At 40.5% G+C, this 19,334-nt stretch overlaps 1 protein-coding gene and 1 long non-coding RNA gene across 2 annotated transcripts in view; one reads left to right on the top strand and one right to left on the bottom strand.

Moving 5' to 3' along the window:
• Positions 1 to 2,585, bottom strand: part of LOC130994204 (uncharacterized) — a 10,579-nt gene extending 7,994 nt beyond the window's left edge. The window contains exon 1 of the mRNA XM_057919238.1: positions 21 to 2,585. Coding sequence (XP_057775221.1) covers positions 21 to 2,585 — 2,565 coding nt within the window. The remainder of the gene's footprint in view (positions 1 to 20) is intronic.
• Positions 2,586 to 6,783: 4,198 nt separating this feature from the next.
• Positions 6,784 to 8,323, top strand: LOC130992924 (uncharacterized). The gene is made up of 2 exons (XR_009091484.1): positions 6,784 to 6,966; positions 7,712 to 8,323. It is a non-coding gene; the product is annotated as an uncharacterized LOC130992924 (long non-coding RNA).
• The last annotated feature ends 11,011 nt before the right edge of the window (positions 8,324 to 19,334 follow it).

Raw genomic sequence — 19,334 nt, 5'->3', positions numbered from 1 at the left:
CCCTGTGGAACGGTGAGTACGGGTGCTGTCGTCAGCCTCTGCTTCAGTTCCTGGAAACTCTTTTCGCATTTATCATCCCATTCAAAAGTTACTCCTTTCCTTGTCAACCGGGTCATTGGGCTTGCTATCTTTGAGAAACCTTCGATGAAACGACGGTAGTATCCTGCCAGGCCTAAGAAACTTCGAACTTCTCCCGCATTCTTGGGTGGTTCCCAGTTGTGAACTGCTTCAACCTTCGATGGATCCACTTCAATTCCTTGGGCTGAGACCACGTGTCCAAGAAATACAACCCGATCAAGCCAGAATTCGCACTTGCTGAATTTGGCGTACAACTTTTCCTTCTGGAGTGTCTCCAATACTAAACGCAAATGCTCTTCATGTTGACTTTGATCTCTTGAGTACACCAGTATGTCATCTATGAAAACGATGACGAACTTATCCAGGTATTGATGGAAAACCCGGTTCATTAAATCCATGAACACCGCTGGTGCATTTGATAGTCCAAAAGGCATTACTGTGAACTCATAATGCCCGTACCTTGTTCGAAAAGCCGTCTTTAAAATATCGGACTCCTTCACCCTTAGTTGATGATAACCTGACCTCAGATCGATTTTTGAGAAAACTCCTGCTCCCTTCAGTTGATCGAATAAATCTTCGATTCTAGGCAAAGGGTATTTGTTCTTGATGGTGAGTTTGTTGAGTTCACGGTAGTCGATGCACATTCTCATGGTCCCGTCTTTCTTCTTCACAAACAAGACGGGTGCACCCCAAGGGGATACACTAGGACGTATGAACCCTTTGTCCAAGAGCTCCTGGATTTGGATCTTTAATTCCTCCAACTCGGGTGGTGCCATTCTATATGGTGCTTTAGATATGGGTGTTGCTCCTGGAATAAGGTCGATGGTGAACTCCACCTGTCTGTCCGGTGGTATTCCAGTTACATCCTCTGGAAACACCTCTGGGTATTCCCTCACAACAGGTATGTCCTCGATCTTCAAATCTGCAGGTGTTGAGCTCATCACGTTCACTAGACATGTTTGACAATCCGCCTTCTTCATCATGTTGACAGCTTTCATGGCAGAGATGATATGGGGAGTCCTCCTAGTTTTGTTCCCTCGAAAGGAAAATTGGTCCTTCCCTGGGTGTTGAAAGACTACTTCGCGGTCACGACACTTAATCACCGCATGGTTCTGACTCAACCAATCCATGCCTAGGATTACGTTGAAGTCCGTCATTTCCAGGATGAACAGTTCTGCCTCCAGGGTTCTCTTTCCAATTTCCACTCGTACTCCTTTAGCCAAACGATCTATTTCCACCGCCTTTCCTGATGGAATACTTACTCTCAAGGGTTGGTTTTCCTCAACGCACTTCACATCAGCCTTTTCATAAAATCTCTTTGCAATAAACGAGTGTGAAGCACCAGAATCAAATAGTACTAAAGCAGACTTGTTCAGAACGGGTAAGATACTTGACATGGTCTGAGCCTCCCCATCCATCTCCTCCTGGTTTATGGCATAGACTCGTGCCTCCCCCCTACGAGCACTATTGTTGTTGTTGTTGTTGCCCTGATTTCTTCCCCAGTTATTATTCTTGTTCCGCCAGGTTGGGATATTGTTGTTCGGGGCATTTGTTCTCCGTGCTTCTGGGCAGTTCATCGCCATATGTCCTCCTTTGTGACATCGGTAACATACATTTTCGCCATATCTGCACTCTCCGAAATGGTGACGCTGGCAACGTGGGCATAGAGGCTTGTTCGGCACAAATCCTTGGTTGTCTCCCATATTACTCCTTGGTTTCTTTTCTGGTTGATTGTTTCTTTTTTTGTCTCGATTGTCCCACTGCCTCTTTCCTCCAGTATGTTGAGGTCGAGCAACCGAGTTGTCTAGTTTGAGGCGTGATGCGACTGCTTGAGCTCGCTCCAAGATTTCTGAGTATGATGTGATGTTGAGAGCCGCCAAGTGTCCACCAATCTCAGGGCGTAACCCATTCTCGAACCTCCATGCCTTCTTCTCATCAGTGTCCACCAAGTGAGGGGCGAAACGAGCTAGTTGGGTAAATTTTTGCTCGTATTCCAGCACGGTCAGGTTCCCTTGCTCCAGGTTCATGAGCTCTATCTTCTTTTGCTTGCGAAAAGCTTTTGGGAAATACTTCCCCATCACTTTCTCCTTGAAAGTCCGCCAGCTGATGGCTCTCACCTGCTCCTCAGTAAGGGCAGCAGTTTCTGACTCCCACCAATGCCCTGCATCATCTATAAGTTGGAAGGCCGCACATGTCACCTTCGTGTCATCTCTACAGCGCATGTAGTTGAAAATGCGTTCCATCTGACGCATCCACTCTTCAGTCCCCAAAGGTCCCTCGTTTCCTTTCAACGTCGGTGGTGCCATGCTCCGGAACTGAGCTACTATTCCATTTCCACTTTCCGCCTGAGGTTGTTGAGGCAATGCCCCCCTCAACGCCTGTGCTAGTACTTGGGCCAGAGCATTAACATCGTTTCGATTTTGATTCCTATTTCCCATTGATTGAGTGGCTTCGCTATCAGATTCTTCATCTGCCGGAGGTCTCCTATTACCTCTTGTCCTGACCATGAACTAAAACAATGCGGTATAAAAAAAATTAGAATTGGTGGTCAAAACAACGTTAGATACTAGTTTCTTTTAAGCATCTCATAAAACAAACATCTTGTAATAACGGAAAAACACAAAGACTTAAATAATCACTAAACACTACTAGCTCTCTTCCTCTTCTTGCTTGGGCCATTCGTCTTTGAGTTATTCCCATAGACATAGTATTTCCAAGTTATTAAAACTTCAGAGATAAACTCCTCAAAGTCTAGAGTTTCCATTAATCCATGTCTTCCGGGTCCGATTTTGACGACGTCTTCCATCACTTCCTCCACCATCCATCCTATCATTCTGGGAGCCACTTCCCTAACTCGCTCCGCGAAGTACAACGGTTCAGGTGTGCAACCTTCAGTTTCCATTTCCCTCCATAGGTCACGGTAGAGGAGTAGCTGCATTTCTACTCCAAGAGTATGGTCCCATGTTAGTTCTTGGAACCTATCCAATAATTCGGTAGTACGAGTAGGGACCCGACTTGCTAGAGGTCCACTTGGGGCACTTCCCCCGAATCTTATCATATGTGTTCTTTCCATCGCCTAAAGGCCATCACACGAAAAAATAAGAGGTAAGGAAAAAAAAATTAAAACGATTAAAAGAAAACCCAAAATAATAATCCTCAAAACGAGGTTCAACAAAGTCTCAAAACAAGGAAGTAATAACGCAATGTCTAAAAAAAATCAGTAGTTAATTTCCGACGGATGGCTCTTCATAGGAATGGTTGGAGTCTTGGCCTTCTTCTACAGCTTTCTTCCCACGAAAGACAGTCTTCAAATTGTTCACAAGGATATTTATTTATGGCAGAGCAGGTCTACGTTTCTGTAGACATGCATTAAAATCTTTTTAAGAAAAATGACCATCATCGCAACCGCCACATCGCTACCGAGGGAGGTAAAAGTCAAAAGTATATTTATAATGCTTTAAGTTTTCTCAATAAAGAGGTGTTTCCAGAGGATGTAACTGGAATACCACCGGACAGACAGGTGGAGTTCACCATCGACCTTATTCCAGGAGCAACACCCATATCTAAAGCACCATATAGAATGGCACCACCCGAGTTGGAGGAATTAAAGATCCAAATCCAGGAGCTCTTGGACAAAGGGTTCATACGTCCTAGTGTATCCCCTTGGGGTGCACCCGTCTTGTTTGTGAAGAAGAAAGACGGGACCATGAGAATGTGCATCGACTACCGTGAACTCAACAAACTCACCATCAAGAACAAATACCCTTTGCCTAGAATCGAAGATTTATTCGATCAACTGAAGGGAGCAGGAGTTTTCTCAAAAATCGATCTGAGGTCAGGTTATCATCAACTAAGGGTGAAGGAGTCCGATATTTTAAAGACGGCTTTTCGAACAAGGTACGGGCATTATGAGTTCACAGTAATGCCTTTTGGACTATCAAATGCACCAGCGGTGTTCATGGACTTAATGAACCGGGTTTTCCATCAATACCTGGATAAGTTCGTCATCGTTTTCATAGATGACATACTGGTGTACTCAAGAGATCAAAGTCAACATGAAGAGCATTTGCGTTTAGTATTGGAGACACTCCAGAAGGAAAAGTTGTACGCCAAATTCAGCAAGTGCGAATTCTGGCTTGATCGGGTTGTATTTCTTGGACACGTGGTCTCAGCCCAAGGAATTGAAGTGGATCCATCGAAGGTTGAAGCAGTTCACAACTGGGAACCACCCAAGAATGCGGGAGAAGTTCGAAGTTTCTTAGGCCTGGCAGGATACTACCGTCGTTTCATCGAAGGTTTCTCAAAGATAGCAAGCCCAATGACCCGGTTGACAAGGAAAGGAGTAACTTTTGAATGGGATGATAAATGCGAAAAGAGTTTCCAGGAACTGAAGCAGAGGCTGACGACAGCACCCGTACTCACCGTTCCACAGGGAACCGAAGGATTCGTGATCTACTGCGATGCATCTAAGCAAGGGCTTGGTTGCGTTTTGATGCAATTCGGCAAGGTGATAGCATATGCATCAAGACAGTTGAAGGTGCATGAGAAAAACTATCCTACCCATGATTTGGAGTTGGCGGCTGTGGTCCACGCTTTAAAGATTTGGCGACACTACCTTTACGGTAGTAAATGTGAGATCTATTCTGACCACAAAAGTTTGAAGTATCTCTTCACGCAGAAGGAACTCAACATGAGACAGAGAAGGTGGCTAGAGTTGGTGAAGGATTATGACTGCACAATCCATTATCATCCGGGCAAGGCGAACGTGGTGGCCGATGCGTTAAGTCGGAAGGGGAACCTATCTGCAATTTGCATACCCGAACTCATTCAGGAATTTTCAAAGCTAAGAATCGAGGTGGTACCAGCTTCAGAGGACACAAGCGCAATCTTGGCGGCTTTAAACATTCAACCGAGACTGCGAGATCGAATCAAGGAAGCGCAAGATGGTGATAGATTCTTGTGCAAATTAAAGGATCGAGTCCTAAGAGGTAACATCAAGGGGTTCTTCTTAGCTGAAGATGGAGCTTTGACTTTCGAAGGGAGAATTTGCATACCCAAGGATGGAGAGATAAGAAGAATAATTTTGGAAGAGGCTCACAACACACCATATTCCATCCATCCGGGCGGGACAAAAATGTATCACGACCTGAAGAAACTTTTCTGGTGGAGGAACATGAAGAGGTCAATTGGAGACTATGTTGGGAAGTGTATGACGTGCCAACTGGTGAAGGCAGAACATCAACGCCCCACGGGATTACTTAAGCCACTTGAGATCCCAGAGTGGAAGTGGGAGAAGATTTCTATGGATTTTGTAGTCGGCTTGCCCAAGACAGTCAAGGGTAATCACGCAATTTGGGTTATCGTGGACCGGCTAACCAAATCTGCTCATTTCCTGCCTGTGAAGATGACTTATAGCATGGAGCGATTGGCTGAAATCTATGTGCAGGAGATTGTGCGTTTACACGGAGTGCCAGTTAGTATAGTATCAGATCGTGATACGAGTTTCACTTCAAAATTTTGGAGGAGCCTGCAACAAGCCATGGGCACGAAGTTAAATTTCAGCACGGCTTATCATCCACAAACCGACGGCCAATCGGAGAGGACAATCCAAACACTTGAAGACATGTTGAGAGCATGTGTGTTAGATTTTGGAGAAAATTGGGAGAAGCAACTTCCTTTGGTGGAGTTTGCTTACAACAATAGCTATCAGGCGTCGATAGGCATGGCCCCGTATGAAGCATTATATGGGAGAAAGTGCAGATCACCACTACATTGGGATGAGGTTGGCGAAAAGAGAATTTTGGGACCCGAGATTGTGGAGAAAACTGTAGTCGTGATCAATAAAATTCGGGAACGCATTAAAGCAGCCCAAGACCGACAAAAGGCGTATGCAGATTCAAAAAGGAGGGATTTTTATTTTGAGGTGGGCGATAAAGTTTTCTTGAAGCTATCACCAATGAAAGGAGTTGTCAGAATCGGCAAAGGAGGAAAACTAAGACCTCGTTACATTGGACCATTTGACGTTCTCGAGAGAGTTGGTGAAGTTGCATATCAGTTAGCATTGCCGCCAAGTCTGACGTCGATACATAACGTCTTCCATGTCTCGTCTTTGAGAAAATACGTCCACGACCCGAGCAACATTGTGAATCACGTTGAATTGGAGCTTGATGAGGGCTTAACTTATGATGAGCACCCAACAACTATTTTTGGATAGGAAAATACACGTGTTAAGAAATAAAGAGATCCCTCTAGTCAAAGTTCAGTGGAGTAGGCATGACCATAATGAGGCTACATGGGAAAGGGAGGATGACATTAGATCTAGATACCCTCACCTTTTTTTACTCAGGTAAGTAATTTCGAGGACGAAATTTTTTTTTTAGTTGGTAAGGTTGTAGTGACCCAAAATATTTTAAAAACTTCAAATATTGAATTTTTAATTATTTTCAATAATTAAATTTTAAGTCTTATAAGTCGCGCCTAGATATTGCATGAGCATGAGCATTTAATCACTTCAAGCATTTATTATTTCTATTTTTATTATTATTATTATTATTATTATTTTTGGGGGATTTTAATTCCTATAAGATACTATCTACCTCTTTTAAATAAAGCCCAATTCATTTATTTCTAAAGCCCAACTCTTTTATTTGAAGCCCATAATTTCAGCCCAAATAAAGTGATTCATAGAATCTCCCCTAAAGCTGACCTTCCTCTGCATTCACGATTTACCCTAATTCATTTTCCTTCTTGACAATATTAGATTATGGAAAGATTTATTTTTGATTGGTGCTTCTTCCATAAATAATATCTAGCTCTTAGTATAAATAGCAGTCATCTTCATTCATTTCCTCACACCCAAAAATTTATCTATCGAGCTCTCCGAGTGAGGTAAATCTCCTTCTCTGCAGCTTCTGTTTTCATCTGTATATTTTTCGTGTTCCTCTATTTTCTTCAGTATTTTCCTTCTCGTCAATGAAGGTGATGCCACTTTTCTGTACTAGCCAGAAAGTCTGACCGCATCATGTCAATAGTTCCCCTTTACATATTTTTTTATAAAGTTGTCAGAGTCCCTTTTCTTTTATGCACTGTTCTTTCATTATACTTATATGTATATATCTATATGTCCTAAGTATACGTAAGCATGAGCAGGGACATATCCTTCTTTTATAAGTTTCAACACTTTTATGATAATATATATATATATTTCCCTTATGTATATGCCTATGCATCCACATGATTAACTATCTACATATAAAACCCATTACTGCACTTATTTTGATGTGAGAAATCCCCACCATATTCTATCTCTTAATGACCAATTCATCAAATGTGTTGTTTTATGTAAGCATATATATACGAAAATATTTGCATAAATTTGAACACTAGTAAATTGTTAGTAGTTTGTGCTATCTATTTATCTATTTATAGTTAGTCGTATATATATATAATTGTTCAGATATTTTCGTTAATTATATTATGTAAGTTAGTTTTAATCTTAAAGTATATATATATATATAATTAAATATATTTATTAACAAGTATTAGTAGAAAAAAAAGGGGTTACATACATATATTTCATGTGCATTCATTGATTTAAATGAATCTTAATTACAATTTTCATAATTTATTTTAGGAACGGCGCGCGAGACTTGATTTTTAATTGCGAGTTTTTGCACAAGAAAGGTTAAGGTGGGGTTATAACGTTGCATTTAACATTTATCCTTATTATACGTTTTACTCAATTTATATGTGTGAGAAGCAGGCAGAGCCTCCGGGCTATGAGACAGAAAGTTATAGCCTATGGGCTATAAGAGACAGAAAGTTATAGCCTACGGGTTATATGAGAAAGAAAGTTATAGCCTACGGGCTATATGAGATAGAAAGTTATAGCCTACGGGCTATATGAGACAGAAAGTTATAACCTACGGGTTATATGAGAAAGAAAGTTATAGCCTACGGGCTATATGAGACAGAAAGTTATATAGCCTTCGGGCTAAGAGACAGAAAGTTATTGCTTTCGGGCAATATGAAAGAGCAGACAGTTTTTATTGCACTTATATTTTGTTGTGATTCTTATAATATGGATAAATGCACCCCACTGAGTTTATTGTACTCACCCCAAAACAATATCTTTTTCAGGAGATGACTCGGGCGATGAGAGGCGGGGCGAGTGATGGTCAAGATAAAGAAGAAATAATGTTTTATTTTCAATTGGAATAAAGACTCAGTTTATGATGTTTATTTACATTTTCTCAGTTGGTTTTGAGTTTGAGTTATTTAAGTATTGAAATCTTATTATTTTTATTCAAAATACTTCTTTTTATTTAATAAGAAAATTGAGGCGTCACAGTCAGATGGAACGCATTTTCAACTACATGCGTTGCAGGGACGGCTTGAAAGTGACATGTGCAGCCTTCCAATTAACAGACGATGCAGGACACTGGTGGGAGTCGGAATCTGCTGCCCTTACTGAAGAGCAGATGAGAGCCATCACCTGGAGAACGTTCAAGGAGAAAGTGATGGGAAAGTATTTCCCAAGGGCTTTTCGCAAACAAAAGGAGATAGAGCTCATGAACTTGGAGCAAGGAAACATGACTGTTTTGGAATACGAGCGGAAATTTACCCAACTAGGCCGTTTTGCTCCCCACTTGGTGGACACCGATGAAAAGAAGGCTTGGAGATTTGAGAATGGGTTACGCCCAGAGATTGGAGGGCACTTAGCAGCTCTAAACATCACATCATACTCGGAAATCTTAGAACGAGCCCAAGCAGTCGCATCACGCCTGAAACTGGACAACTCTGTGGTTCGACCTCAACATACTGGAGAAAAGAGGCACTGGGATGATCGAGACAAAATGAGGAACTTCCAGTCAGAAAAGAAACCAAGGAGTAATGTGGGAGACGACCAAGAATTGGCGCCGCACAAACCTCTTTGTCCACGTTGTCAGCGTTACCATTTCGGAGAGTGCAAATCTGGCGAGAACGTATGCTTTCGATGTCACAAAGGAGGACACATGGCGATGAACTGCCCAGAAACACGAAGTACGAATGCCTCGAACAACAACAACGTCCCGACTTGGCGGAATAGGGACAATGACTGGGGAAGAAATCAGGGCAACAACAACAACAACAACAGGGGAAGGAACCAAAATTACAACAACAATGGTGCCCGCAAGGGAGAGGCACGGGTTTATGCCATGAACCAGGAAGAGATGGATGGAGAGGCTCAGACTATGTCAGGTATCTTACCCGTTTCGAACAAGACTGCTCTAGTACTATTTCTTTCTAGTGCTTCGCATTCGTTTATCGCAAGGAGATTCTATGAAAAGCCGATACAACCACCTTTGAAGGTAAGAATTCCCTCAGGAAATACGGTGGACATAGAAGAGTTAGTGAGGTAGTATATCGATTAGCGTCGCCGCCAAGCTTGACTTCGATACATAACGTCTTCTATATCTCATCTTTGAGAAAATTCGTCCAAGACCCGGGCAACATTGTGAATCACATCGAGCTAGAACTTGATAGAGGCCTAACTTATGATGAGCATCCGATAGCCATTTTGGATAGAAAAGTTCGTGAGTTAAGAAGTAAAGAAATCCCTGTAGTTAATGGAGTAGGCATGACCATAATAGTGCTACATGGGAAAAGGAAGATGACATTAGATCTAGATACCCTCTTTGGTTTGACTCAAGTAAGTAATTTCGAGGACGAAATTTTTTTTTAGTTGGTAAGGATGTAGTGCCCCAAAATATTTTAACTACAAAAAACTTCTCTTCTTTATTTCTTTTCAATAATTAAAATTTTAAGTCTTATAAGTCGCGCCTAGATATTGCATGAGCATGAGCATTTAATCACTTCAAGCATTTATTATTATTATTATTATTATTATTATTATTATTATTATTATTATTATTATTATTATTATTATTATTATTATTATTATTATTATTAATATTATTATTATTATTATTATTATTATTATTATTATTATTATTATTATGTTTATTTTTTTAAGGATTTCTCTTTTATATAAGATACCATCTATTTTTATTTTTTTTATATATGGCCCAAGTATTATTCTTAAAGCCCAATTCTTATTTTGTTCATAAGCCCATTAATTGAGCCCCCAAGTAATTCTCTGCAACTTTCCTATTCTCTCTTCTTCACAGCTGCGTGAACGAATGATCTTGAAATTCACTTTTCCTTTCAGACATAGGCCATTTATGGAAGACCGAAACTGATTGATTCATTATACCTTAATTAAACCTGGAAGCTTTTGTATAAATACCACCCTCTTTACCATCATTCTTCTCACACCAAAAGCAATCAAGCAGCGTAGAGGTCAGAAAATTTCCCTCTTTTCTTTATAGCTTTTAGAACAGAAGGTTGAACCGAGGCTCATGCCAGTGACCGACAACTTCTCTGCTAAAATTGTGTTTATTGTTGTAATTTTTCAATCTGTGTTGGTGTTCTCATCTTCTTCCCTCTCTCTTCCCGAGTCTGTGCCTCCTTATTTTTACTCGTTGCCTTTCTCGCAAAAAAAAAAAAGGAGAAGAAAAGTGAGAGACAAACTTCTGTCATAACCCTTATATTCTCTTAAATATCTATGTGCTTGGTTATATGCATAATTATTTTCTCTTTTATTTTGCATTTTAGTTTCTGGGCCACACCTATGCAATAGCCGATTTTTATAGTAAAAGAATTCTTCTCCCTTATTAAGAATTGTCAGAAGCTTTCTTATCAAACATCACCACTATGTTTTCTCTCTCTATAAGTGTATGTATATATATTAAAAAGTGGGTGACGTGTGTTTGTAGCTACAAACTAGATTTGTTTCATTGGAAATTAAATTAGACATTACTATATGTTATGATAAATTTTACATAGTGTATATATGTTCATATGTTTAAGTAGTCAGCTGGAATGCCTTATTTGTTTAATAAGTTTATATATATATATATATATATATATATATATATATATATATCAAGAATTACACTTTTTAAATTATATTTAATAAGGTATATGCATTTGTAAGTTTTTTTTTAATTATAATTTCATAATTCATTTTAGGAACGGCGCGCGAGACTTGATCTTTTAATTGCGAATTTTGCTCAAGAAAGGTTAAGGTGGGGTTATAACGTTGCATTTAACATTTATCCTTATTATACGTTTTACTCAATTTATATGTGTGAGAAGCAGGCAGAGCCTCCGGGCTATGAGACAAAAGGTTATAGCCTACGGGTTATATGAGAAAGAAAGTTATAGCCTACGGGCTATATGAGACAGAAAGCTATAGCCTACGGGTTATATGAGAAAGAAAGTTATAGCCTACGGGCTATATGAGACAGAAAGCTATAGCCTACGGGTTATATGAGAAAGAAAGTTATAGCCTACGGGCTATATGAGACAGAAAGATATATAGCCTTCGGGCTAAGAGACAGAAAGTTATTGCTTTCGGGCAATATGAAAGAGCAGACAGTTTTTATTGCACTTATATTTTTGTTGTGATTCTTATAATATGGATAAATGCACCCCACTGAGTTTATTGTACTCACCCCAAAACAATATTATTTTCAGGAGATGGCTCGGGCGATGTGAGGCAGGGCGAATGATGGTCAAGATAAAAGAAGAAATAATATTTTATTTTCAATTAGAATAAAGACTCAGTTTATGATGTTTATTTACTTTTCTCAGTTGGATTTAGGTTTTAGTTATTTAAATATTGAAATCTTATTGTTTTTAATCAAAGTACTTCTTTTTATTTAATAAGAAAATTGGGGCGTCACAGCTCCAGTCTGAACTTCAGACCTTTGGTTGATCTTTTGATACTGAAGCATCTCAGTATCTTCATCTTTGCCTGGTCCCCACACCAAGACAGTAGAGGGCTCGGTGTTGTGGATTTCAGCTTTGGAACCTTCAGTGTTCTGGACACACTTTTCAGCTTCTTGTTCCCTGAAATCATTTGTAGACTCATCAAAGATCACATGAGGTGTTTCTTCAACACAAAGAGTTTGAGAATTAAACACTCGATAGGCTTTGCTTGAACGTTCTGTTCCAGAGTATCCAAGGAAGACTCCTGGATCAGCCTTGCTATCAAAAGTGTTTAACCTCTTCTTTTCATTGATGTGGATGAAACACTTAGAACCGAAAGCATGAAAGTAGGCAATCGAAGGCTTTCTGTTCTTCCATAGCTCGTATGGAGTTTTTCCATGTCTCTGAGTGAGGAAGGAGCGATTCTGCGTGTAGCATACGTTGTTGACTGCTTCGGCCCAAAACTTCAAGGGGAGTTTTGATTCGGCTAGCATCGTCCTTGCTGCTTCCTTCAAAGACCGATTTCTTCTTTCTGCAACTCCGTTCTGCTGTGGAGTTCTTGCTGCAGAAGTTTGATGTCTGATTCCTTGTTCATCACAATACTCACGAATGACAGTATTGAGGAACTCAGTCCCACGATCTGATCTGATGCTGATGATGTTGACTTCCTTTTCAATGCCCAATCTTCTCAGCAGCTTTGGCAGTTCCTCCAGTGTCTCTTTCTTCTTGAAGAGAAAGATAACCCAAGTATATCGTGAATAATCATCCACAACTACTAAGGTGTACTTCCTACCATTGTAGCTTCTTGGAGTGATCAGGCCAAACAGATCCATGTGAAGTAGATGCAGAATTCTTTCAGAGGAGTGTCCTGACTTTGACTTGAATGACATCCGCGTCTGCTTTTCTCTTTGGCATGCTTCACATTCTTGCTTCTTCTGGAACACAATAGAAGGAAGACCTTCTACCAGTTGATGTTTAGCAAGTTTGTTGATCGTCTTGAAGTTGAGATGGTTGAGTCTCTTGTGCCACAGCCAGTTGAGCTCCGAGCTGCTCTTGCTGATGAGGCATGTTTCTGGAGGGCTGTCTTCCCAAGAAACGACATAGAGACTCCCTTGTCTGAATCCTTTCAGAACCACCTTCTTTTGATTGTTTCTAACAGTGAATTCATCTTTCTTGATTTTCACTGTGAAACCGCCGTCACAAAATTGACTTACAGACAACAGATTATGTTTAAGACCAGAAACAAAGCTAACATTACTGATACTGGCGTTACCCATGTTGAGCACACCGTAGCCTTTTGTTTCTCCGATTGAGTTGTCTCCGAATGTAACTTTGGATCCAGCTTTCTCAACATACTGAGACAGATATTCTTTGTAGCTCGTCATGTGCTTCGAGCAGCCACTATCCAGATACCACGTTCTGATTGAAGCTTTAACCTATTCCTTCTTTTTGTGTTTCCTGACATTGACCTGCAAGGAAGAGTAGCTTCAGGCACCCAATCAAGCTTTGGGTTCTTCGATGTTAGTTCGAGTTCCCTTTGGAACCCATATCTGCTTCAGAATTGGTCTGGCTGATCTCTTGCGCTTTGTTGATTGTCTGATTGATGTTGTTGGCGCTTCACTTGGCACATGAGCATTCGTCTGTTGAGAAATTCCTTTGAAGGCATCACTCTTGTAGCAATTCTGTCTGATGAGTGGTTGAGGTCTTCTTTGCTCGATAAAGTATCTTCCTTGAGATACTCGAGTCTTTGTAGACTTATGGAGACTTGTCTGACGTCCAGTTGCTTGTCGTTGTGGATGTCGCTTAGCTCGTCTGGACTCAGCATTGTTTGGTCTCCATGGATGTTGTTCCTTCTGAAACTGAACTGATGTCAGTCTCTGACTGTCGTGGCCTTTCTTCCCCCTGAATTGGTGAGGAAGATTCTTCTTGATTTCTGATGTTCCTTCCCCGATCTTTGACTGAAATCTGCTTTCTAGTCTTCTCAGTAGGGTGATCTGGTTGGGGGCCTCATTTGCTCGTCTATAGCTTCGTGGAGGTGGAACATTTGATCTAGCCATCAGTCTGCGCTTGCGAACTTCATCCATATCATGATCTCTTTATTTTTCTGATGTTGTGATTTCAGAAGGATCGTTCTTTGAAATGATCATGATCTTCTTTCCTTTGTCAGCTGCAACCTTTCCTCCAATGCTTTTAACAAGGCCTTTCGATGGAAAGTTGCTCATCATGGATGACTGCATCATGCAGTTCTTGACTGTTTCTTCCAGCTTGTGATTGAGCCTCTTGATCTCATGAGATGCTCTCTCACATTCTGAGTTGGAGTTTCTGAGCTTTTCCTCCAGTCGGTTGTTCTCCATGATTAGCTGATCAAGACAAGTTTCATCCGGAAAGTAGATGATTGTCTGATTCTTAGCTCGTTCATCATTGATCTCCTTGTCCAATTTGTAATTCTGCTTGAGGAGATCTTTGAACATTTTCCTCAACTGACAGTGATCAGTCATGAGCTGATCAAACTCGTCAGTTTCATCGGATGAGCTATCTCCAGATTCTGAGTGGTCTCCTGAAAGCATCAGGAAGTTATCAGTATAAGGAGTTTTTGAGTGAGAGATTACCTCTGAGCCATTCATTCCATTGTCGTAGCTGTTGTCAGCCACACTTTCTGATTCATTGGCCATCAAGGCTCGGCTCTCATCGTCTGAGCTGGAACTGTCGAAGTCGGATGATTCTGATGTGTCTTTGGAAGAATCAGCATCGTCAGCAACCATCGCTTTCTTCTTTGAAAAGCTGCGATCTTTCTTAGCTTTTAGTTCTCTGCGCTCAGCTTGAGTCAGATCAGGGCATTCATGTCGAAAGTACCTTTTCTTTCTACATCCAAAGCATTCCATATCTTTGATGTCGTAAGCGGCTGACTTCCTTTCTCCGCTTCGATCTGTGGAATGTCTGGGGTTGCTTTCTCTTTCATTTCCTTTGTAGTGCTGCTTGTGGAACCTTCTGTACTTCCAGAACTTGGACTCCATCTTGTTGAATCTTTCAGTCAACAAAGCATATTGATTGAAGAAGTCATCTGGGTTGAGTTCCGTTGGTTCCTTGATCTGCTTCTTGCCTTCTCTTGTTGAGGCCTTCAGTGCAACTCCTCTTGAGGTTGATGGACCATCTTCGTCTGATCCTCCAGCCTTCTTGTTTCCAAGATTTCTCAGAAGGTCGAACTCATTTGCCATGAGATCGGAGAAAAGCTTGTTTGTCAGGAGCTGACTGAATCCTGGCTTATGCTGATGAGCAACTGAGTAGATCTGTCATTCTCCTCGTGGCAGTGCTCGAAGAATCTTCAGGTTGATTTCTCGTTGAGTGTATTTGTCTTTGGAAATGGATTGAACTTCATTCAAAATATGGTTGTATTTAAGTTCCATTTCCTCGACAGATTCATTCTTGAGCATGAGGAAGGAGTCGAACTTCTGACAAGCTATGGATAACTTATTCTCCTTGATTTTCTCAGAACCTACGCACATTCTTTCCAGGATGTCCCACATCTCCTTTGCAGTTCCGCACTTGATGATCTTCATGACATGCTTGTTGGGAACGGTGCCGGAGATGATGCTTTTGGCGAGGTTGTCTAGCTCATCTTGCTTCCTTTCTTCGGTGGTGAAGTCTGCTTTTTGCTTGGGCTGGACCTCATCGTAAGGATCTTGTTGTGGATCAACAGGAACCCTTTTGACGGTTTCGGTGATGGTGATCGGTCCGCTGGTGATGACTTCCCACATTCGGCAATGTTGGGCGGTGAGGAAGCTTTCAAGCCGAAACTTCCATATGTCGTATTTTTCAATACTAAACATAGGTAGAGAAGATAATCTGTTGTGGTTAGTCTCCATCAAAAAAGAGAGAACAGATAACAGCAGATAGAACAGATAGCAAGCACAAAAAGAAAGAGAACTTTTTCGAGACCTTTGAGAAAAAGGATCTAGTTCAATTAGAACCTAGTTAGATACAGGTAGTTCTTACGAACAACCTGCTCTGATACCAATTGTTAGGTCCTGAGGGTCTCGAATAGGTGTATGGGGGGGGGAATACACCTATGGGCTATTTTTAATCAATCCTCAATCAGAGGGATCTCAGTCAGAGATCAAAACGAAACTTTGCATGCAAACAAAGACGCCTGTTTTACTGAAATCAGTTTTGACCAAACAGGGTTGACGACTGATACTGAAAGCTCTTTAGTAAAGAGTTATCAGTTAAGTTGCTGGAACTTAACTGATGCAAGTAAGGGCTTCAGTCGAGTTTGCTAAAATAGAGATGATAACACTCTTCTTGACTATCAGAAGATAGATCAGTCAGACTGATATCATACGCAGCGGAAATTAAACTTAGTTTCGTAATAGCCTCGGTGGAGCAAGTTGTTGGTTATGGTTTCTCTTTGCAGTTAGTCAGTGTTCAGTTTATCAATTGAAATAACACAAGTAAGAATGTAAAACTGAAAGCTGTAAACAACACAGAGACTTTTACGTGGTTTGGAAAAACCCTTTCCTACATCCACGGTTGGTTGATCAGACCAACAATCCACTCCGCAAGTGCTTAATAGGTGCACTGCAAACCAAACCGTGTGCTTGCCGGGTGCACACAACCGTACACTGAAGAAAACCCTTCTTCAGTACCCACGCTTCACTCGCGTCGGATTTCTCTTGCTTAACACAACCCGTGCTAAGACTCTCAGAGACAGAAAACCCTTCTGACCTCCGAATCACTCAAAACACTCTTATGGGGGGGAGGTTTGAACGAGTGCCAACTATACTTACAAAGAACAAATTCTTTGAAGCAAGTTTGACCTTTGGCTTTTGGGTGAACAGAGTTTTGCCTAAGGTCTAAGAGAATGTATGTAATCAGCAGTGACTGATTTTGGCTTTGGAATTCTCTTCTTCGATTCAAGCTTTGGGGAGTTTAAGCTTAAGGCTGAGTAGCAATTTCGGTAGAGCTTCAGCTTATGTCGTTGAATCAGTGAAGGTTGAAGTGATCTTCGAGCGCTATTTGTAGGAGAACTCTTGAATAGATCCGTTGGCGTAAATCGTCCTCAAGATTTCTTCCGTTGGAGAGCGATTCGAATTTGGGCTGAGGCTTCAATCTTCGAGGTTCCTTGTCTGGGTGGAAATGGCTCTCTTTGATGGACAGGAGATGTGACGTCTCTGAAAAGTAACCACCAGATAGGAATGACCTCTGCAGAGATAAGATCCTGAGATCTCTGCATTTAATGCGGCTGTACTTTGTGAGTACGTGGCTTCCTCTGAACGTTGGAAGATCAGTCCGAGGAGGAATATTCAACTGATACTTGACTTTAGTATCAGTCCATTGCGCGCATTAAGTAATCAGTCTTCAACTGATACTTCAGTTGGTATCTGCAGTCTTCAGTCTTCAGTCCTTCGTTCTTCAGTCTTTAGTCTTCGGTCTTCGACACCGCAAGCTAAACTAGAAACGAACTCTAACACTTGAGTTCAAAACAATTCTAGTCTATTACAATTAAGTCCTATGAATTTTGGTATCATCAAAACAAGGATTAGGATATTCCACAAGGTTCCCAACAGCTAATGTTCAAGTGCGAGGAAAAGGCTTTGGGATACAACGTCCCTCTTCGGTCTTGGGCTTCTCTAGCAACCACCCATCAACTGTGACGAGGTATAAAGCCATGGTTATTGATCAAGGAAAGCGCCTCACGTATCGTAGACATATCAATGACCGATTGATTGTTGCACCGGAAATGAATAGCCTGAGAGGTATGTCTGCTGACTAAATGCGGAGCAGGGAACCTTGGGATAGAAGGTTGGTGAGGGGCATACTTGGAGAGATTGGGTATGTCTACCATCTAAGGAAGAGTGAAGCACGGCCTTGTGATCGGGGTAACTCGTGACCTTCGGACCAAGTGACTATAAGGGTCTCAACCATCCTAAGTGTGGACTATGCACTCTTGAAATGCCCCAATGTCTTTGGGCAACACCTTGAGTTCGCATGAAGCATGGACAAATCCTTAGTATGCCTTTGACTGAATGCAAATATCAATAATGATCATGACCTAACTAAAATCTTACCCCCCCTTTTATATTTTGATTTTCGTTTAAATTTACTTGTGCAGATAAACAGGTTGAGACCGTGACAACTCAATTTGTGCACCTGAAAAGTAAAGTAGTTCTTCACTCTCCGTGGGATTCGACCCTAGCTTACCGCTAAGACTAACCAGTCCGGTTGTGGACATAGGAGTGTGTACTGTTCGTCTGGGGCATACACAAGTGTTTTGCGCACACCACACGACGGTGCATTGTCATGCCTATCATAGCATGCCATGCGTTGTTTTACACTTAGGCTCGTTTGGTACGTGGTATATATTTCACTAGGATGTGCATATGTCATACTAATATCATGTTTACATTAAAATATCTGTAAAAATAGTAAGTACAGTAAAGAACCTTCAAAGCTGGATCCGTTTATATATTCAAGGTAGAGAAATGGTGGAAAACCGGTTTATACTCATACTGAAGAAAAAATTGTAAGTATTCTTATTTTGATTTTGGATTTAAGAAAAAATTGTAAGTACTCTTATTTTGGTTTTGAAAAAATAGTGAATTATGATTGAGATATATTGCTAATATATTATCATATGCATTAGTATTTTATTTTTCTTCTTTTTTATGTTTTATAATTAGGCTCTTTTGAAAGAGTTGAAGCAAAAGTTGTCTGTGGAATTGATTGATGATACCATTTCTAATGATGCAATTTTTGAAAAACTTAGTGGAAGCGAAGCGCCAGGATGTTTACTTATAGAGAAGAATTTGATTGAATTGTCCAAGAGAAATCTAATGAAAAAGTTGGAAACATTCAAGAAGAATTTGAAGAACAAATTTCAAAATTTAAAGAGTGATGTTTTTTTTTGTTGATAAATTACATAGGTAAATAAAGAAATTTAAAAGTTTGGCAAAAAATTTGAAGACCGATCTCAAGGTATTCTTAGATTGTCACAAAATAGTATATCAAGAAAATACTCAAAAGGTTTGGCATGCAACATTGTAGACTAGGTGGTACCCATTTTGCTAAAGTAGACGAGTTTAGTCTTAAGCAATGCCCTAAAAGTAATCTTGAAATTCAAGAAATGCATAAGATTGCCTATGCATCAGTTGTTGGAAGTCTAATGTATGCTCAAGTATGTACGAGTCCAGATATTTCGTACATAATAGGATGTTAGAAAAATATTTAAATAACCCTGATATGGATCATTGGATAGCAGCCAAAAGGGTTTTAAAAGAACAAAAGATTACATATTCACTTAAAAAAACTCAAATAATTTGAAGGTCGTAGGATATTCTGATTATGATTTCGGAGGATGCCAAGATGACAGAAAATCCACATTAGATTATGTTTTCCTATTAGCTGGAGGAGCTATATCATGGAAAAGTGTTAAATAGTCACTTGTA

This window comes from Salvia miltiorrhiza, chromosome 7 (genome assembly GCF_028751815.1).
Source record: "Salvia miltiorrhiza cultivar Shanhuang (shh) chromosome 7, IMPLAD_Smil_shh, whole genome shotgun sequence".
In the NCBI taxonomy this organism is placed as follows: Eukaryota; Viridiplantae; Streptophyta; class Magnoliopsida; order Lamiales; family Lamiaceae; genus Salvia; species Salvia miltiorrhiza.
The sequence above is the reverse complement of the archived record's forward strand: the minus strand, read 5'-3'. Positions and strand labels throughout refer to the sequence as shown.